This window comes from Microtus oregoni, unplaced genomic scaffold, assembly GCF_018167655.1.
Source record: "Microtus oregoni isolate MIOR12 unplaced genomic scaffold, Mior012 000118F_ref0000498, whole genome shotgun sequence".
NCBI classification, from domain to species: Eukaryota; Metazoa; Chordata; class Mammalia; order Rodentia; family Cricetidae; genus Microtus; species Microtus oregoni.
In genome coordinates, this window is record NW_024544747.1 from 1,735,036 (window position 1) to 1,757,950 (window position 22,915).

At 42.6% G+C, this 22,915-nt stretch overlaps 1 protein-coding gene across 4 annotated transcripts in view; it reads right to left on the reverse strand.

Annotated features, from left to right (window-relative positions):
• Positions 1-22,915, reverse strand: part of Scn8a (sodium voltage-gated channel alpha subunit 8) — a 180,490-nt gene that overhangs the window by 50,062 nt on the left and 107,513 nt on the right. For all 4 annotated transcript variants that reach the window (XM_041646022.1, XM_041646021.1, XM_041646024.1 and 1 more), the window contains 2 exons: positions 12,361-12,717; positions 607-739 (listed from right to left, as the gene is read on the reverse strand). In XM_041646022.1, coding sequence (XP_041501956.1) covers positions 607-739; positions 12,361-12,717 — 490 coding nt within the window. The remainder of the gene's footprint in view (positions 1-606; positions 740-12,360; positions 12,718-22,915) is intronic.

Sequence of the window (22,915 nt, forward strand, 5' to 3'; positions counted from 1 at the left end):
GGTGGTAGTTGCCAGAGGTAACATGGCCTGAAGGAAAATTCTCAGCAGTTCCATGGCATGCCAAGCCGTGTCAGGGAGAAACATGTAGCCCGAAGAAGTCAGCACAGCAACACCACTGCAGATGGGTCAGGATTTGAAAGTGGCCGCTCTGTCCCTGCGGCACTTCATCTGGTTTGGGCTTATCTAGTGACATATCACATTTTTTGTGGATGTGTGGGGTGTCTGGAGAGTGGCAGAATCAGGAACATGCTCCTTCAGAAAACATGGTTGTGAGGTGAGGTCAGGAAGGGACCCCTACCCACATGCTGTGAAGTCTCACAGCGTCTACCCACGATGGCTTCACTGGAGCCAGTGAGATCCTGCAGCCCTTATCTGAAGTCCTCCCTGCCTATCAGTGTAGGATGCTGGCAGGAAGTCTTAGGTCTTTACTTGATTCTCTGAATACAGCTTTGGGAAGACAGTTTGTGACCCTGGTTTCTATATTTGATAAGATCTATTCCAAAGGCTCACAGAGTTTTAAATGCAGATCCAGGGGCAGGGTTTTATTCCCACACACATTACACACTCACAGATCAGCTGCTCTGCTAAGCAACACAGGGCACAGACCTTCCACTAGCGTATTTGTGACGACACTCATTATGCTATTGATTCTGTCCTTCCGTCCATAGGAGGTGAGCTGGTCCATGGAGACTAAGAGAGATCCAGGGCCTTTCTTCTTGATTTCCACCTCAGTTGTTGCCTGAAAAAAATAAATACCGTAAAGCAAATAGGGTGAGTAAAATTTGGTGAACACAGGCTTGGGCCCCACTAGATCATCAGTCCAGAGTGTGAGCAAGGCCTTAAGATCTGCACTGCTTTCTTAGAGTCTTTAAAACTTTTTATTAGTTCTTTGAGAATTCCATATGTGTTTTGATTATGTGGACTCCTGGTGCAGGACAACTGCCTATATTCTGTCAATTATGTTTTAAATAAACGCTTATTGGCCAGTAGCCAGGCAGGAAGTATAGGTGGGACAACCAGACAGGAAGTAGAGGTGGGTCAATGAGAACAGGAGAATTCTGGGGAGAGGGAAGCTCCCTCTGCAGTCCTGTCCAGACACAGAAGAAGCAAGATGTGACTATGCTTAAAATTGTACTGAGCCATGTGGCTAACACAGATAAGAATAATAGGCTAATGTAAGTTATAAGAGTTAATAAGAAGTCTGAGCTAATAGGCCAATCAGTTTATGATTAATGTAGACCTCTGTGTGAGTTCTTTGGGACTTAACGACTGTGGGAACCGGGCAGGACAGAAACCACAGTTAACAGACCCCCTTTGCCAACATCCCCAGGTCCACTCACCCCCTTCTCTACCCACCCGACTTTGTGCCCTCCTTCCTCTCCAGCAGATACACTTGCCAACAGCTCCTCAGCCAGGGCGACTTCACACCCTCCTCTCTGGTTGGGATTCGGTCTGGCCCTGAGAACTGCAGTAAAACTGGTCTGGCAAGATAACCTGAGAGTAGCCAACCACTTTCTGATAGGATTTAGGTCCTGCTCCCTAAGACATTTAAAATAAAATGAAATAAAAAAACTTGGCCCTATAATCCTACTCACTTTAAGAAAGAGAATGTAATAAGTTGTCCATGGATCCTATTAAGTTCTGTGGATGAGACCAAGTCATTTGAATTTAGTCAAATCTTCAATGAACCAAGAATCTGGCTAGGCCCTGAGTACCTTCTCTGGGTAAGCATAAAGCAGGCAGACTACAGCCTGGGCCTGACAACCAGAAAGACTGTTTCCTGTCCTCCTCTCACAGCCATAGCATTCAGCTGGAGTTGTTTTCTTGACAAAGTAAAATTCACCCCGCCCAGAACTTCGGAGGCTGAGATCCGCGGATGCTGCTTCTGCCTGGAGGAGCATCACTCCCTGCCCCTTCCAAATGGTGACTATACATCAGCCTGGCTCCAAGCTACAGAAGAAAGTGTGATAGGACTGATCTTAAGTATATTGCACCATATGCTTCTCTGGACATTTAAAAATGGGAAATTAAAAAAAAAATCCCACTTTTATGCTGGTGTGGTGGTGCATGTTTTTAATCCCAGTACTCGGTGGCAGAGGCAGGTGGGTCTCTGTTCCTTACTGCCCCTGGACTATGCTCTTTGTGACTATACGACATCAGATCAGTCTTCACAGATGGTTTAAAAACCACCTCTTTAGTAACCATGCTGTCCCCTGTATTATGCCACTTTCCTGCTCCTTCCATGGTGGTTTGGGTAGATAGTCACCATCTCCACCACAGGAAAAGACATGTTTGTATGAGACGAGAGAAGCATGCCACATCAGCTCCAAAATGACCTTGGTTGTCTTGGAAATAAAACACTTCTGAGGAGCAACTCAAAACCCCTCTGTTCTTATTTAGATCTGAAGGACAAAATTTATCTCATCAAAGTGTTTACTCACACTGTCCTACTGACAACACATTTGGTTCACGCGGGTGTTTATGTAGCAGAAGTAAAGAAGAAATGGAGAGGAGAGAGAGCTGCTTTCCTTGGGATTCCTAACTGTAGTACTATAAAGACATCTGTATATGCAAGAACAACTTAACTGCTATCTCAGATAAATAGACAGTTCTCTGAGAAGCCATTTTTGCTAGTTTCCATTCTGATAGAACATTTAATAAATCAGATTAATCTACTACACTGTAAAAGTGATAATCATGTAAAAACAAACACACAAAGGCTCTATGTATTAGACACTTCTGCCATTGGGTTGACTCTGGATTGTACTGAGTCAACCTTCAATCAATGTACAGTGTATAATGGCAGAGGGTTTCCAGAATGTTCCCCTCCAAAGGATGACAACTAAGGAATGGGAAACTACATATAATGACTTTGATATCTTACTATCTTTTTCCTGCATCTGTATAAAATAAGATATAATATAAAAACCAAAATTAGTGAAAGAAGGATCTACAAGATCAAGTGAGCTTACTAGGTCATCATGAAGGAGTCCTTCCTAGGAGGCCCACATTCTTGCCTCTGCAGTGCTGGGGACTGGACTCAGGCCATGGCTTCTTTACTCCCAATCCTAGCTGTTGTTTAAAAAAAATCTCCACATAAACCAAAAAAAGTTGATCTTCAAACTTATTAAGTCTGAATCACTATATTCCTGTCTTCTTATGGCAAATATAAGGAGGTCAGAAAGAGGGTACAGGGACCAGCAACTGGGTTTAACTGTTTGAGAGAATTCTAATGATAATAGATGGACAAAGAAAGACATTGTACAATAAATCCAAATTTAAGCAGTATGTAGTCCACAGAAGGCCCCAGAAGAAAAACTTCAACCTGAAAATGTTGATCACCCTCAACAAAACACAAGGAATAAATAATCTCTGACCAGCAAGTCAAAAGAGTGGCAGGAAACCCCCAACCACAACAGTTAACCAAACTGTTCTCTGATAACCTTTAACATCAATTCCCCAATAAAAAGGTGCAGAATGGATGTGAAAACAGGCTCCATCTTTCTGCTGCACCCAAGAAAACACACCTCAACATCAAGAACAGGCTCACCTTACAAGGATAGAAAAAGATATTCCAAGCAAATGGGCAGAAGAGTCAAGCCAGTGTGGTCAATTTAGTATCTGACAGAATAGACTTCAAACCAAAACTAATCTACAGAGAGAGGGAAGGAGACTATGTACTCATCAGAGGAAAAAAGAATCTACCAAGAGGGTATTGCAAGTCTGAACATTTAGACACCAAACACAAGAACCTTATAGAGCTTTTATTCAAAACTGACCACATACTTGAACATAAAGCAAGTCATCTCAACAGATACAAGAAAAATGAAAGAACCCCCTGGATCCTACCTATCAGACCACCATGGATTAAAGCTGGATACCAACAACAAAAGAAACAACAGAAAGTTAGTTTATAAACTCACTGGAAATTGAACAACTCTCTACTGGATGAAAAATGGGCCAAGGCAGAAATTAAGGAGGAATTAAACACTTTTTAGAATTTAATGGAAATGAATACACAGCATGCCCAAACCTATGTGCCGTGAGAAAGGCAGTCTAAGACACAAGTTCACAAAGCTGTATCGACATAAAAAATTGGAGAGATCTTGTATTAGTAACTTAACAGTACACCTGAATACTCTAGAACAAACCAAAGAAATAATGCTCAAAAGGAGTAGACAGCAAGAAATAAACTCAGTGATAAAATCAATAAAAACAGACAAAAATCAATGAAACAAAAAATTGGTTCTTTAAGTTGACAAACTCTTAGTGAAATTAACTAAAATATGGAAGAAGATCAGACAAAAAGGGGAAATCCAGAGAATCATGAGAACAAACTTTAAAAAACTATACTCTACCAAATTAGAAAATCTTGATATATACCACCTACTAAAGTTGAATCAAAATCAGAGAAGAAATTTAAAGAGACGTACAACCCCAGTGAAATAGAAGTAGTCATTAAAAGTCTCCCAAATAGATAAAAGCCCAGGGCCAAATAATTTCAGCACAGAATTCAACCAGACTTTCAAAGAAGTGTTAATGCCAACACTACTCAAATTAATCCACAAAAGAGAAACAGAAGGAACACTGCCCAGTTCTTTTTTTACAAGGCCATAGTTATCTTGATACCTAAAACACATAAAGACCTAACTTAGAAAGGGAATTACAGGCCAATTTCCCTTATGAACATAGATACAAAAATTCTCAATAAAATACTTGGAAACCAAACACAAGATATATCAAAGAGATCATTTACCATGACCAAGTAGGCTTTATCCCCAAATGCAGGATGGTTCAACATAAATAAATTGATAAATGTAATCTACCACATAAACAGACTGAAAGACAAAAACCACATGCTCATCTCATTAGATGTAGAAAAGGCCTTTGACAAAATCTAGCACTCATTCATGAAAAAAAGTTCTAGAGAGATCAGAGATACAGGGGACATACTTCAACATAATAAAGTTAATTTACAACAAACCCACAGTTGATAAACCTAAATGGAGAAAACCTCAAAGTATTTCCACTAAAATAGAAGCAAGACAAGGCGCTCACTCTCCCCATACCTCTTCGATTATAGAACTTGAAGTCTTAACTAGAGCAATAATACAAGAGGAGACCAGAGACCTCAGTCTAAGGCCAGATACACTGAATCTGACAGCGGAGAAAGTAGTGAACAGTCTTGAACTCACTGCACAGGAAAGGCTTTTGGAACACTGATAGCACAGGCACTAAGAACAACAAATAATAAACAGAACCTCACGAACCGAAAAGCTTCTGCATGGCAGAGGACACCATCATTCTGACAAAGTGGCAGGCTTCAGAATAGGAAAAGTCCCTTTGTTTTTTGCTTTGGATTTAACCAACTAAAGAACTAAGAAAAACTGGATATCAAGAAAACAACCCAATTAAAAATAGAGCTAAATAGTGTTCTCAAAAGAAGAAACACTGGAGGAGATGTTCGATATCGCTAGTCATCAGGAAAATGCAAATCAAAACCACTTTCAGATTTCATCTTACACCTGTCAGAGTGGCTGAGATCAATAAATAACATGCTGGTGAGGATGTGGAGTAAGGGAACACTCATCCATGGCTGGGGGGACTGCAAACTTGTTCAACTGCTACAGAAAGCAGTGTGGTGGATCCTCAGAAAGCTGGGACTAGATCTACTCCAAGACCCAGCTACTCCATTCAGGCATATACCTAAAAGCCTCTGCATCTGTCTTAGGTAGGGCTTTTATTGCTGTGAAGAGACACTGTGACCATGGCAACTCTTATAAAGAAACATTTAATGGGGATGGCTTGTTTCCAGTTTCAGAGGTTCAGTCCATTATCATCATGACAGGGAGCATGGTAGTGTACAAGCAGACGTGGTGCTGGTTGCATCTTGACCAAAAGGCAGCAGAAGTTGATTGACAGACTCACTGTGGGAAGCTTGATCAAGAGACCTCAAAGCACAGCCCCACAGGGCCACACTTCCTCCAACAAGGGCACACCTACTCCAAGTCCATACCTCCCTGTGAGATCATGTGGTTCAATTACATTCAAATCACCACAACATCCCACCACAGAGACACCTGTGTGGCACTGCTCACTGCTGCTCTATTCTTAACAGTCAGACACTGGAAGCAGACTATTAGCAGATAAGTGGATAAAGAAAATGTGGAACACCAACACACTAGAATATTACTCAGATGCTAAAAAATGAAATGGTGGGGGGGAGTGGATCACCTAAACTCAGGATAAGTTAGTTCCATCTCTTCTAACCCAAATGCAGGGTCTATCAGGGTGCTTGGCTACTGATGTACAGCCTCCTGAACTGAGCCTTTCCCACAAAGACACTAATGCTTCTGCAGGGGGCTGGTTCTGACCACAATTCTCCAGATTTGCCCAAGGAAGCTCCAACTTCATTCCAATTCTAAATTGCTCCCACAAGAAATACACAACTGAACTTTATCTGCCAGGCACTTTTTCTTAGAACTAAAATGTATAGTGTTTGAAACGTGTTCTGAGAGCTTTTGCAACCATCAACCCACCATCCCATTCAAACATTTCTACATTCTCACGGGATTCTGCTTTGGCACAATCTACAATAACTGCTTTTCCTCAAAGGGGCTTTGCAGTCTTAGAAGGAGACCATCCTCTTAAGTCAGGCAAGTCGATTCTTCTATCCCTAGGGCCAAGAGAGGGAGCGGAGCACGAAGAACACATGGGAAATAAGACTGAGCACCTCAACATCAAGGTCAGCACATCTGACCTTCATAACAATGAAGACCCCTCTCTCGGGGAGGAGACAAAGCTTGGACATTTGCAATCTGCCTCAATGGGTTTTCAAGTTCAGTGGGATTTCTGGGTGCTGGTGGCACCTGTTTTCTTTATGAGAAAGAGCAAAGATTCTCACTCTCCCAGTTCATAAAGAAAGACACAGAAAGTCTCCTCCTCCCATGCTTCAGCACAAACCAAGTGCAATAATTCCTGAACCATGAAAAAGAAAATCATCATTCAAACCCAACCACACAATTAATGAAGATGTGAATGTTTTTTATGAGATGCTAATAATATAATGCCTGAAGTAATTTTTTAAACTGTTATTTATTTTATGTGAATGGGTGTTCCCTGTATGTATGTCTGTGGAGCATGTGCATGCAATGCCTGCAGGATCCAGAAGAAGAAGGCATCAGATTCCCAGGAACTGGAGTTACAGACAGTTGAGAGCTGCCATGTGGGTGCTGGAGATCAAGCTAGGGTCCTATGGAAGAGCAACTGGTGCTCTTAACCTCTGAGCCATCTCTCCAGCTCCCCTTCTTCTGTTGTTTTAAGCAGTGTATTGCATTTCTGATGGAGGAAGGTCATTGGTTAAATAAAAAGAAACTGCTTGGCCCTCATTGGTTAGAAGATAGGTGGGAGGAGTAAACAGAACAGAATGCTGGGAGGAAGAGGAAGTGAGCTCAGACTCCACAGCTCTCCTCTCGGGAGCAGATGCCTCAGAGAGACGCCATGCTCCCCACTCCCGGGAAGATGCACGCGATGAAGCTCCGACCCAGGATGGACATAGGCTAGAATCTTCCCGGTAAGCGCACCTAGGGGCGCTACACAGATGATTAGAAATGGGCTAAATTAATATGTAAGAATTAGCCTAGAAGAGGCTAGATAGAAATGGGCCAAGCAGTGATTAAATGAATACAGTTTGTGTGTTGTTATTTCAGGCATAAGCTAGCCAGGCAGCCGGGGTGCTGGGGACGCAGCTCCGCCGCCCTTATTACTACACATTTCTTTTATTTTCTTTTTCTTTTTATAGAGACAGGGTTTCTCTGTAGCTTTGGAGTCTTTCCTGGAACTTGCTCTTATAGACCAAGCTGGCCTCGAACTCCCAGAGATCCGCCAGTCCCTGCCTCCCGAGTGCTGGGATTAAAGGCATGAGCCACCACTGCCTGGCCCTATTGCATTTCTTTCTTTCTTTTTTTTTTTTTTACAGTATTTTTATTTTTTTTATTTTTATTGAGAAAAGGAAAAAAAGTATCCGCCTCCTCCCAGCCTCCCATTTCCCTCCCCCTCCTCCCACCCTTCTCCCCCTCCCCCCTATTGCATTTCTTAACTGAACTCAAAGAACAAAAATACACATGTGGTGTAACCTAAGCGTGGACACTGGCGCTACAGCATCAGTGGCTCCTCCACCAGCCAATGAAACATGAGCATGTATGAAGACAAGTTAATTCTTGGTTATGGGCACACTCCAACATGTCTGATAGTGTGGTTACTGTATCTCTGCCCAAAGAGATGGTGACTATTTTCTGGTACAGGCTGCCAGTTAGTAGTTAATACCTTAAATTTCATGAAAAAAATTATAATGTCTAACATAAAAGTATTAATATGTCCTTTTAAGAAAAATGACTATTTCCCTAACTTTGTAAAGAAGTTAATAGTTTAGCTGTCAGAAATATCTCTTTGGCTTTAGGAGACCTTGGTTTCACTTCCACATATACAAGTTACCAACTCTCTCGCTGAGGACAAAAATCACCACTTTATAGTGTGGTCACAAAAATTATGTGATAGTAAAATGTGGTGGCACATCTACACGTTCAGTACTTGGGAGGGTGAGGCTGGAGGATCTTGAGTTCCTTGCCAGCCTGGCTTACATATAGTGATCAAGGCCAATCTGAACTACACAGTGAACCTTGTCTCAAAACAGGTAACTAAATAAACAAAACCCAAGAGTTAGAAACGTAGCTCATTCACAGAACACTTGCTCAGAATGTGCAAGGTCTTGGGTTAGACACCTAATACCACAAACAACATGGATAGCTGATAGATACATAAATAAGAAAATCACAAGGAAGGGAAAAATAACTAACAATTTCTCGTCCCAAAGGCAACTTCCATAGTCTTCCATCAGTTGTCTTTTCCCCTCTAAGTCTGTCTTTATGTGGATCTGATCTCAAGCCACATAACAGATGCATCCTACTTTGGTTCTTCATGGGCTGTTAATGCAACGAACACATTTTTCCCACACCATTAACAACCAGCCCTAACCGAGGCATTATGGCTTCTAATAAAAGGGTGCTCCTAGTTATGAAGACCCTGAGGATGACATGTGATGTGGGATTCCCCTCTGTATGTTGTGAATATGTTTTATTATCACTGAATAATAAAGAAGTTGCTTTGGCTTATGGCAGGGCAGAATAAAGCTAGGCGTGAAGTCCGAACAGAGATATAGAGAAAGAGTAGACAGAGTCAGGGAGATGCCATGTAGCTGCCGAAGGAGACAGACACTGGAAACTTATTGGTAAGCCACAGCCTCGTGGTGATACATAGATTAATAGAAATGAGTTAATTTAAAATGTAAGAGCTAGCTAGAAATACATCTAAGTCATTGGCCAAGCAGTGTTATAATGAATATAGTTTGTGTGATTATTCAAGTCTGGGCAGCTGGGAAACAAAATACAGTCTCTGCTTATAGATATGCTCTTGCCTACTGCCTCTTCCTGTCATGGTGGAGCTCTGGTCTCCTGGCCTTAGGACTCTTTATTCTGTCACCATCATCCTTAGAGCCACTTTAAAGACTCTCCTAAGTGCCTACTTGGTACTGGACACTAGGATCCTCTGAAGGCCCCAGGAAGAACTCTGTAGGTCACAGTGTAGGGAGGAACAGAAGCCATACTCCACAGCTATCTGCTCAACTGAACCTCAAAAACATTTCGTCCACACAGTACAAAAGAAGCCACTCACCAAACTAAACCTAGCCAAACCCAACTTAACCCAACCCAAGCTAACCAAACTCAACTCAACCCAACCCAATCAAACTTAACCCAACCTAATCAAAGCTAACTAAACCAAACCTAACCAAATCCAACTCAACCCAACCAAACCTAACCAAACCCAACCCAACCCAACCAAACCCAACTCAACACAATCCAACCCAACCTAACCAAACCTAACAAAACCCAACTCAAGCCAACCCCAATCAAACCAAACCTAACCTAACTCAACCCAACCAAACCTAACCAAACTCAACCAAACCAAACCTAACCCAACAAAACTGAACCTAACCAATCCCACTCAAACCCAACCAAACCTAACCTAACCAAACTCAGTCAAACCAAACCTAACCTAACCCAACCTAACCAAACACAACCAAACCTAACCAAACCCAAGCCAAGCCAACTGTCAAGACTGACCATACCTTAAGCTGAAGTTGAAGACACTTCCTGGACACCTCATCCCTTTTCTTTGGGGAAAACATCGGCTTTATTATTTGACTTATAAACCATAAACCTTCCAGTACAACAAAATTCAATTTGAATATTTGAATTTTGGAGCTGCCCCAACTGCACTACCACATGACCTACCCTGACTTTCCACTGGTATCAATTCTTGTCTATTTCCCCAGAGAATGTAACTAATTAGGTATCAAGCCCAAAATTTGCCCTAGATACAGAATCAGTGAAAATCAAGTAAAAAGGTAATATAATGGTGATATCTTTGTTTATTTTGGCCAGCTCTCTGGGCTGCAGGACTTGAGTTATTGTTCATCATTAGTTCTCATTGTAACTTTAAACAATCAAGTCTCCAGAAGGGCAATACCCAAGCCAGTGAACAGAGATGATGTTGAAACCAACCGGAAGAAAAGAACTGGGTTTTCAGAGTGTAACTCTTCTAAAAATAACTTATAGACCGGTCTAGAGGTGTGGCTCCGTGGGAGAGTTTTGGCCTTGCATGTAGAAGACCCTGGTCAGAAGCCAGCAACAAATTCAACTGTCCTGCCAGACACAGAAAGGAAGGGGACATTTGTAGCTTGTAAGAAGCTAAGTAGCGCCGGGTGGTGGTGGCACACGCCTTTAATCCCAGCACTCAGGAGGCAGAGGCAGGAGGATCTCTGTGAGTTTGAGGCCAGCCTGGTCTACAAGAGCCAGTTCCAGAACAGGAACCAAAAGCTACGGAGAAATCCTGTCTCAAAAATCCAAAAAAAGAAAAAAGGAAAAAAAAAAGAAGCTAAGTAGCTAAGGGACAAGGCATTTTCCTTTTAAATAAACGGGCAGAGAGATAGGAAGCAACCTCAAACACATTCAAACTGACCTCTGAATTGTTGTTTTCTTCCATTTCTGTATACCCAGTGTATGGTGCTGGAGAGGGAACCTAGGGCCGGTGGCATGCCGAACGCCACGTCTTCCATAAAGCTACTGTGCTTGCCCTATCTTTTGGATTTTCATCGTTCGGCCAACAACTGCCCTATGCAGCTGTAATACAGATGGGCTCAGAACTATTTCCCCCACGATTATCCACTTCTTTCCCCACATGCATCGTGCTAATTAAAGGGCTGGCTGTCTTCATGCTGTTAGAGATACTGAGTGGTTACAACACCGGGCCAACATGCTGCCTCAGGGGCTCACACCGCTGCAGAGGCACCGAAGACCTTTGAAGAGTTGGAGATGGGAATGGTTAGGATTACTGAGGTATAATAACTTAAAACCTTAAAAAAAAAAAGAGCTTAGAATTTAAAGAAATGCTAAGACATGGCTTTTCCCAAAGAGGGGAACCATTACTGAGGCCTTAAATAATCAATTCCCTGAAGCTGTCATCTGCTGCTCCTTCAGAGCCCGACAACTGACCCCATTTAAATTTATCTTCTGCTTCCATGTCCTTCCTCCCCCATGAACTATGTGCTCCTCACTCAACCTCCCTCTCCCCTCCTCATTTCTTCCCATGCCAAGCCTTTCTCAGACTCAGGGTCCAGTTCTCTCTTGGTCTCCACTACTAGCATTGCTTGCCTGGTATAACCTCTACCCTGGCATAATGCATAGACATTCCTCTTTGGAAAAAAATCACATCTCATCCTTGTAGAAGGGCAGAAAATTATTCAAAAATAATATTAAAAAAATAGAAACATTAAGGTCTTTAAATTCCAAGCTGTTTTCCTAGTAGGAAAAAAAGACAACGGAAGAGAAGCAGTGATTTCAAACCGGCTCAGATTAAGTCACTGGTAGTGGCAACTGGTCAGTTTCATTCTGTCCTGCAGTCAATCAAAGCAGGTGTATACGGGAGGGGCAGAGGGCAGACTGATTTGCCCAGGTGGAGGGAAAGATTAAGAGGCAAAATAAAAGAAGCCCAGCAACACGGAAGGCAGGGCAGGAGGAGACAAGCCAAGTGTAAAGGAGAGGATTAAGGGAAGATTAAGAGGCGGAAGGGGAGTAGGGACAGTTGGAAAGACGGGAAAGGCAGCTGCATTAACCAGAATGGAAGGCAGCCTATAAGGCCGGCCGGCTGGACGACAGGAGGGGTGCAGGAGCCGAGACTGCCATGCCTAGCCTGGTCCACTGTGTACTTCCTTACACTGTCCGTAGCTGCCTTATCTATTTTCACCTCAGGCAGGAGCCGCCCGATGTGGGAGCCGGGCCCGATGAGTGACACCACGCCATTGCAGTCCACCGTGCTGTTGCGCTTCACGCTGCGCCGCAGGCTGGGGAAGATGCGCGAGGAGCGGCTGCACTGGCTGTAGCCGCTGTAGCCGCTGTAGCTGCTGCGGCGCTCGCGGGCCCGGATCGGGATGAAGAGTGAGTCGCGCCGGCCCTCACTCTCCTCCACCGTGCTGTGCTCGTCGTCTGCGAACTCGTTCTCTGAGCCAGGGTCTCGGAACCTCCCGGGGCCCCGGAAGCTGAAGATGCTGCTTTTGCTGTTGTGGCGGGAGAGGAAGGGTGAGCCTGGGATGCTCAGCAGCGACTGCAGAGGACAAGGAAGGGAGGGAGGGAGGGGGGGGGGGGAGAGAGAGAGAGAGAGAGAGAGAGAGAGAGAGAGAGAGAGAGAGAGAGAGGTGTGAGATACCAACCAACCAGCAGCCTGATGCACCCCTGCCACACACCAGATTCCAGAAGGATGTCCAAGGTCTGTTACCGTTCATCACATACTCTTAATCACATCCCGCTGCCCATACACCTGGAATCACCTGTCTACTCACCTATGGACCCTGCACACAAATCAGGGTTTTTTTTTTGTTTGTTTGTTCTTGTTTTGTTTTGTTTTTTGTGCTAACTACCGGCTCTCACAGAAAGTGCTTTTAAACATCGCCCAAGTTGGACCCCACAGCCCACTACCAACAGTTGTCCCTCTCTCCACAGGTACCTGTCTGGAGCTCTGATACTACTACCAAATGCCATTGGTTAGTTAGTGAGCTGCCATGTGATTATCCCTCCTCCACTTTAAAGCCAACAGCTTTTAAAATCAGAATTTTAAGTGGCTGTGAATAATTTATCTCCTAATTTGGTTGGTTGTAAATTACATAACTCCCAGCACTCCCATTTTTGACGAGCACTCTACCAAGTTTTCATTTTTCACCTTCAACACCTGTTTCCATTGCACATTCCCTCCAAAATTTTATGAAAGTAAATTTTTATGCTTAAATGTGTTTTATTGATTACCATGGAAAACTACTCTGCATCAAGAAAAATATAAATAGGCAACCTTGAAATATAAAACTTTCTTCTGTGACCATGAGTCCCTAAAACATTTTTCAAATGATCTCATATTCAGTTTTTATTATAATTTTTATGAATGTAATTGATCACACCACACACACAGTATACATGTGACAAGCAAGTAACAGACGCAGTTATTAAAGTGCACCTCTTGATGAGATGGCTATTTCTTAATTGTGCCTCACTGTTTGGTGACAGTATTACTTATGAGTAGAGGGAGACATGGTTCACCCACGCCCATTCCTAATAATTCATTTTAAGTGTTGGGAAGCTTTATTCATGCAAATATAATCTTGGAAAGAATTGTGTTTTAATGTCATTCAATTCTTTGAACGCCTTCCAAATTATAAACCAAAAACCACATGGCAAACCACCAGTCAGATGTATTTATTAGTGGAGCTGTCAGCCAACAAATTCACTCCTCTTTCCATCCTGCTGAGAGCAGCCAACACGCTAATGGACGCACTTGCTGGTGAAAGCTGCCCCGGCCCCGCCCACTGGACTTCTGAGGACCTCAAGAAGGGTGATCACTTCAAGGCAGCTAACACAACAGAAAAGGGAACACTCAAAACTATGTTTTATTTTCATCAAGGTAGGCATTTTAAAATAAAATGGTTCTATCAAAATCCCTGCTTTAAATACATTGTATCATTCTTCAGGCTGCAGACTTGACAGGCCTCCTTAGTTTATGGGAGTCTGCAACTCCACCTAACTGATAAAGTGTTCTCAAGGCCAAAGAAAGTGGTCAAATTAGTCTCATTTTCATTTGAAAAAGCATGGCCTCATTTTTTTAAAATATATGTTTCCCCCTCACAGTAACCCAGTCCTGAACTTACAGCATGCCAGAACCTTCATAATTATTTTACTCTTAAGAGACACATGTAAGGAAGAGAGGGATTCAGAAAGTTTCAGAGGAGTTAAAGCTCCGGTGTTCGAGAACATTTTGTAGGTGTGATACTTTCAATTGTCCTTTTATCTGACATCCTTAAGGAAATGAGCCATACAGGCCACCTGGGGAGTGAAAAAATAAAGCCCCTGAAAAGAGAAGGGGAAGGGGGAACACCCTCCATTCCCCCCCCACGCACAGACACAGGGGGTGGTTTTTGGGTAACAGGGCTTGATCTTAGGCACAACTCTATATAGGTTAAAGGTTAGGGGATCCGGTTCTTGAAAACTGATTGATTGCAAAGTATTCAAGTGCTCCAAGGAAGATGAAAGTCCAGTGGGAAAACCAGTTCTGGGGGCTGGAGAGATGGCTCAGAGGTTGAGAACACTGGTTATTCTTCCAGAGGTCCTGAGTTCAATTATTTTATATTTTAGAAGACTCAAAACCTGTCTAAAACTTTGAATTTAAATTAATTTATGCTGTCAATATTTATTGCATATCATGATGGGTTTACTAAAGATATTTTCTTTTTTTTCCCTTTATATAAATTTATTTATTTATTAAAGATTTCTGTCTCTTCCTGCCTTCTTAAAAAAAAGAAAAGAGAGCCAGGCGGTGGTGGCGGACGCCTTTAATCCCAGCACTCGGGAGGCAGAGGCAGGCGGATCTCTGTGAGTTCGAGACCAGCCTGGTCTACAAGAGCTAGTTCCAGGACAGGCTCCAAAACCACAGAGAAACCCTGTCTCGAAAAACCAAAAAAGAAAATAAAGAAAAGAAAACCAGTTCTGTACGAGAGAACAGCTTGTTCCACGACTGGCCTGAGACAGTCCTTGCTGCTCCCAGTTTTATCAAGTTAGTTTTTTAGGGAACTTTCCCAATTCAAAGCTGCAACCGGAGTTTTTGCCTTGGAGCTTAGGCCTAGTTATCTGCTAAGGTGACAGCTGAGTCAACAGAGCACGCACACAGCGAATGTTAAAGGAGAGCTTTTCCAGCGTACTCTGTGGTAACCCCAGAAGGGCAGCTGTGCTCAGAATTCGGTCCTTGTCTCTGTGCTGTCCACAATCCCATTTGTGGTTCTATGCTCCAAGTGTTTCTGGCTCCTGTCTCTTTCTGTATTGTACAAAGCCCCTGTCCCTAGATGGGTTACTTCTCTCTGAAGAATTGTAATTCAGTGCCCTTCACTCTCAAACCTGTGTCTTTTGCTTGTATGATTTTCCTGATTTGGCTCTAAGTAACCCACAAACCTCTGAAACACATCTGAGTTTTACCATTGGAGGTCACATGAAGACTCTCATGGTCAGGGCTAGGGGTGCAGTCCACTGACAATCTTGCCCAGGTTTCACAAGGGTCTGGGTTCTATCGCAGCACCACAAAGAAAAAAAATTAAAAAGAAAATAAATTAGAATCATAGGTCCCCTCCGCATATGTGATGGTGACACCACTGTGGAGACTCACGTGGCACACACTGGCCTTGTGGGAAGAAGCGGAGTTTGCGTCACTCTCAACGCCCTCCTCACTGTTCCGCCACATCCTGGCACTGAGAGGGGATGTCGCTCTGGTTAGAGTCCAGAATGCTGGCTGCATCATGTTTGTAAATGAAGACTAGGAAATTTTATGACAATTAACGTTGTCAGAACATCAGAGAGTACAATAATTTTTCTAGGAATTCATTGTTACATTTTACAATAGTACAATTCACAAACAATTGGGAAAAATAGAAGAAGTTTAGTAAAAATGACTGGCTGGAAGATGTTGTCTTAAGAAATAAAGACAAGGGGCTGGAGAGATGGCTCAGTGGTTAAGAGCATTGCCTGCTCTTCCAAAGGTCCTGAGTTCAATTCCCGGCAACCACATGGTGGCTCACAACCATCTGTAATGAGGTCTGGTTCCCTCTTCTGGCCTGCAGACATACACACAGACAGACGATTGTATAGATAATAAATAAATAAATAAATAAATATTAAAAAAAAAAAGAAATAAAGACAAAAGCTGGGCATGCTGTCATCCCAGAACTCAGGAGGTTGAGGCAGGAGGATCACACAAGTTTGTGATCAGGTTAGGCTATAACATCAAGATCCTGTCTCAACAATTACAACAAACGACAAAGAAGCAGGACCATAGCCAGAAGACTTTACGCCTCTGTCCCCACAGCTACTCCATGAAGGACCACACTGAGACAGCGCATCACAGCACCAGAGGCAGGTTTGAGAGAGCACAAGGCTGGAAAGTCTGAAATAATTTGGGGTCTATGTGGGCTGTAGAGGAGGTACTTAACTATTGGGTACTCAGCCCTTTGGTTTGGAGCAGGGAAATATTAGCTTATAAACAAAGGAAGTAGCTAGGGACAGTAGTTTTGGATTAGTTAAGTTACACATAAAGGGCACACTCAAAAGCAACTATGAAGGTGGAAATAAGAGAAACTTAATAAACTATGCAGTAGCTCAGAAATCCGAGACCTCACTAGAAAGACAGATGGACAAACAAAACAGGAGCATCTCTGCTATCTCCCACAGTCATCTTTGATAACCTGTATCCTAGGACACAATTGAGTGTGCTTTACTAAACTTCACTGTTTCCTCAAATGTGCACAGGCAGCTGGCCCCTCCATGACTGTGCCCTTCAGTGGCTCTCATACTCTTCCTCCCCACTCACTGTTCAGCCTACTGCACCTTCCGTCAAGTCCTCAGCCCCTCTGTCCAAGTGCAGCAGCTTTTCATTGTTGTTAAATCTCCCTGGAAATCATCTACAAGCTCCTTATGGCCACATGCCCTTTTTCCTTATCTCTGTATATCCCTTGGACTGTTTTGTATACAGTAACCAATTTCCAAGGCTTGTATTCTGATTATATACTGCAAACTGGACATGCTCACATGTAAGGGTCCCTCTCCCCCCTGAATGGATCGTGTTTCATTGACACTTCCTTGTGAGTTAATTGCTACCTAAAGATATTTTATTTGACAATAAACTTTAATTTTATTTAATAAAATGCCTGTTGTGTTTCAAAGCTGTGGCTCTATTAACTCCTGGGATCAAATCAGATTTATGAAATGAGCAGGTCTTACTTCTTATTTTTAAAATTCTTCTTACCAAACAACTAAGTGTCTCAGCTCTTCTCTGACAGTCAATCAGGCTACTAGGAAACATGACATGTATAGATTTTTCTTGGGAGACTAGCTCTCAGGTGCTCTGGACTTAAGGGATGGACTTAGGTTTTCCACACACAAGTCTGTATTTGTCCACAGGCTGTGATTGCCAGCTGTTTGAACTACGACACATAGGTGGTTTTAAACCCCTTTCATCTCCTCTCACGTTTCCTTCCCAACAGCACAGGGATTCCTCACATGGGATCCAGGGACTTCCAGTCATCCCTCAGGTCTATTCAGCATCCTCCCTTCCAACCAGCTCAGAACTATGTGGTGATAGTACTATGTCTGTGTATCAGTGAGAAAGAATGGCAGGGGAACAAATTCTAGAGGAGAAGGGAACTGAGTCCAAATGGAGGCCCTAGTGCCTATTCATAGCCTGGATACACTAGCAAGTCTCTCTAGGTTTCATTTCCTTCAGTCCTTCCAAATACAATCAGAGAAACTGCAGGCAAGTCCCAGGACAAAGAATGCTGCTGCCATGTGGGGCATCTAAGTCTAAGCCAGCCTTGGCAGTCAGCCATGGCCGCGAGTCATCCTCAATTTTTTTCAAATGGAGAAATTAGAGGAAGTGAACACTTCCATGCAAAGCAGGACATCTCAGAACCCAGTTTTATTTTCTAAGAGAAGGAGCAATCAATGTGATTCTGCTAAAGCCTATAGATTAATCAGAGAGTATTGAGCAGCCAAGCCGAAGAGCAGCAAGGTATTCATTCTGGAGCCATCACTGTGCTCCAGACAAGGACAGAGCTACAACAAAGCAGTAATCACAGTCCCCAAAAGAGCAGGAGCGGGAGGAAGGTGATGAAAGTGACACTGAGGTGACTTCTGTGGACCATGATGACCATGTTCTAGAGGGAATGAAGTCAGGTTTCTGCATGCCATGCATTCATTTGGCCACCACATCTGAATGATAGCCACGGGTATAAAAGCTGACTTTAGACTTCAGCAGAAGAGAGGATGTGAACACAAATAAACAAGTAGCTAGGATATACACACAGTGAAAAGCAACAAAGACACAACATGATGGAAAGATGGAGTAGAAGACTACTGCTGATGTGGGATGCCCTTCTGTACGCTGTGAATATGTGTTGCTTTTATTAGTTGATGACTAAAGCTGCTTTGGCTATGGGAGGGCAGAATAGAGCTAGGTGGGAAAGCCAACCTGAATACGAGTGAAAGAAGGTAAAGTCAAGGGGACACCAGCAGCCAGATGTGAGGTAACAAGTCATAAGATTCGTGGTAAAATATAAAATAATGGGAATGGGTTAATTTAAAAGTAAGAGCTAGCTAGTAATAAGCCTGAGCCATTGGTCAACTTTTATATTTAATATAAGCTTGAGTGTTTATTTATTCAAGAACTGGAGGGTGGGAGAGAAACTACCAGTTACATACTGCTTTGGGGGTTAGGATAATTCTTCAGAGAAAGATGTGAAGAACAACTGTGATATGGACATTTACAGATAGGACAACTCTTAGGGCATTTCCACACAAGGTAGAAAACAAATGTCACATATGAGAAGTATCTGGTAGTTCATTCTGGATTAAGGACTGGATGCCTGATGACACCCAATGACTAGAGACGGGAGGATGGATTGCATTCATATTGGTATAGGTGATGCTGCAAACCCTACGATAAATAACCAGGACTTAGTTAGCAAACAGAATTACTCTCATTAGGGAAGGTCATTCTTCCCAATTAAATAATTCTGAACTGTCAATATTTTCTTTAATACTCAACTCAAGCTCTTATTTCCTTTGGTAAGATTCTACATTTTCTATGATATGGAAAAAATATGATGGTCAGGGAGCATCTATGTCTACAAACATCTGCTGTGCCCTTGCCTATTTTCCTGAAGTTTCAAGGAAGAAGGGATATGGTGTCCCTTTCCTGCTAACAACTACATCTATTTCCCATCATCCAAGCCTGTCACCCATTTCTATTCTTTTGTAGTTCACTCTCTAACCTGACTTTGCCAGCTTTTGTTCCTCATTATAAAAGATCCTTATTTTCATCCATACTCTTTTTTGTGTTTATTTATTTTGAAATTTTATTTTATGTGTATGTTTTGCCTGTGTGTATGCTTGTGTACTATGTGCATGCCTGGTGCTGGTGGAAGCCAAAAGAAGGTTTGCTGGGAATCAAACCTGGGTCTACCAGAAGAGCAGCTGACCCATCTTGGCAGCTACATGTGTTGTTTTCCTTCTTTCAAGACAGGGTTTCTCTGTAGCCCTAGCAGTCCTGGAACTCACTCTATAGACCAGGCTGGCCTTGAATTCAGAGACCACCTGCTCCTGCCTCCTCAGTGCTGGGAATAAAGGCGTGTACCACTACACAGAGTTGTATGTTGTTTTCTTGAGACAGAGTCTTGCTATGTAGCCCACGTTGGCCTTGGCCTTGGCCTTGGCATTCTTTTGCCTAAGCCATCTGAGTCTTGGAATTACCAGCATGTGATATGGTTATCAAGCTTCCAAACGTACTCTTTAAATCAGTATTGGTTGTCTCCACTTCACTCAATGTGGCACCCATCTTCACTGTATTATATTGTCACTTAAGTCCTCGATGACTCTTCTGCTGCCAGGTTGAAGGAATAGTTTCAATTCAAATTTCACTAGGCACCTCTGTTCAATTTCAGTCCACTGACTACTGTCCTGTATTCTCCAACCCTTCTACTCATATAGCCTACCAAACCACTGTTCTTTTAGCATCCATAAACCATAACAGTCATGTCTGTAGCCTGTGTTCTTTACCTGATTTGTTCTTCCTGAGTGGTGTCATAGGTTTCATGGTTTTAGTGTCTATGCTCAGGTCAGGACATCCTCCTAGAACTGTCACTCTCATTTACTCTGATGTCTGAAAGACCTCAGCACTTAATTACACTCAAGTAACTCAAACTTGGGATGTCTAAGCCATAATATACTTTTCTTTCAAACCTGGAGCATCCTTTTCTATTGCTTCTGCCTCATCAGCACGCACATTTGTTATTTGGGACTAATTTCTGTCTATCCTTTAAGACTCATTCAGAACTTATCTTTCCCAGAAAGTTCTGGCACATGACTCCAAAGCAATGCTAATATGCTTCATTTATGAAAAAATATATGGGGCTGGAGAGATGGCTCGGTGGTTAAGAACACTGGCTGCTCTTCCAGAGGTCCTGAGTTCAATTCCCAGCACCCACATGGTGGCTCACAACCATCTGTAATGAGATCTGGCGCCCTCTTCTGGAATGCAGGCACAAATGGAGGCAGAATGTTGTATACATAATAAATAAATCTTTAAAAAAATATGCAACACACACACAGACATTATATCTGGATAGCATACTACACAGTAAGAGCCCAAGGGCAGGGATGAGGTTTAACCATCTCTTAATATCTAGGACCTAGGACGATCCTTGAGTCTTGGTAGCTACCCCGTAAATTCTTGCTACATGAACAATGAGAATTATATTTTAGAAAGTGATCTGTTGACAGTACAAGATCCTACTTCTAAAAGTGTCCTGCCAGATATTATAGGCCTATAGTCAAAGTTGGATGCCCCAATATTACAGAGAAACCTTGGGTAACTGTGTAGGCAGCCAGCTGTTTCTATCATCTTACATTTTTTGGAAGTTGCTTGCTTGCACTTCCTGCTTACTCAGTTAATATTACTTTCCTTCTCAGGTCTTTGATGGGGCTGAAGACTTGTTACAGTTACAACCCTCTCCAATCTTATCTAAGGGCATGCTAGATACAAGACGGAGACTCTTCAGGAAAGACAACTATTGGAACAATTGCTGTAATTTGCCAGTCACCTACGGTCTGGACATCTGGAATGTGTACTTGCTGGATGTTCTTGTTGGTTGTAGTTTCATTTTTGTTTATGTTGTTTCTTTTCTCTGAGCAATACTTGATAGCTTTTCTTATTGTCTATAGTTTTATGTTAGAATTAAAACCTTCTTAATTAGACAAGAAAGGAGAAATGTTCTGGGAATTTGGCCATTCAGTCTAATGACCAACGGAATGGAATGGGCTGGCTCAATGGACAGTCTTCTCTGAGGACACGTGACCCTCTGAGAAGCGAGGGAGATGCTCTCTCTGGGATGTGGTAGGCTTCCTGATGCCACAGCTCAATGGCCTGGTCCTGAGCTTTCCCCATCCTTACTTGGTGGACGAAGAGGCAGCGGCCCCATTTCATTCTGTATTTGTATCTGTGTTATTTCCATTTCGTCTGTGAATAAATAAATCCTGATCCTAGACTTCCATGGATTGTCGCTTGACACTGCTCCCTCCCCTGTAACTGTGCTCTATCCACAGCTAACAAGTCTGCAGCATTTTCTTGAAATGGGAATTAAATGGTCACCAAATATTTTTAAAACCCAAAGTAGTTCATTATATGCTGATATTTACAATAATAAAATGATAAGCAATTGACAGTTTCTCCACCTGGTCTTAATTTCCACATTTATCAAAGCTGGATAAAACTGGAGGTTTTTAACACATTACAGGATAATTTATAATACTATATGGCCACAAAAATTAATTGTTAGAAATTGCCATGCTCAAAAAGACTTTCACAACAGCTATTATTTGCAACAATCACATACAATTAGAGCAGTTCCACCACTTATAGGAGAAAAGCCCCTCCTGCTGTTTGACCTCAAGGCTTGCCAGTGTGATGTAATTGCCAGTGTGATGTGATTGCCAGTGTGATATAATCGTCAGTGTGTCGTAAATCACCAGTGTGATGTAATTGCCAGTGTTGTAATTGCCAGTGTGTTGTAATCGGCAGTGTGATGTAATTGCCAGTATGATGTGGTTGCCAGTGAGATATAATCGTCATTGTGTTGTAAATCACCGGTGTGATATAATCGCCAGTGTGATATAATCGTCAGTGTGTCGTAAATCACTAGTGTGATGTAATCGCCAGTGTGATGTAATCACCAGTGTGATATAATCGTCAGTGTGATGTGATCGCCAGTGTGTCGTAAATCACCAGTGTGATGTGATCGCCAGTGTGATATAATCGTCAGTGTGTCGTAAATCACCAGTGTGATGTAATCGCCAGGGTGATGTAATCATCAATGTGTTGTAAATCACCGGTGTGATGTGATTGCCAGTGTGATATAATTGCCGGTGTGTTGTAATCACCGGTGTGATGTAATCGGCAGTGTGTTGTAATTGGCAGTGTGTGATGTAATCGGCAGTGTGATGTAATTGGCAGTGTGTGATGAAATCTGCAGTGTGATGTAATCTGCAGTGTGATGTAATCGGCAGTGTGTTGTAATCGGCAGTGTGATGTAATTGGCAGTGTGATGTAATTGGAAGTGTGTGATGTAATCGGCAGTGTAATATAATTGGCAGTGTGAGATGTAATCGGCAGTGTGATGTAATTAGCAGTGTGATGCAATTACCAGTGTGATGCAATAGCCAGTGTG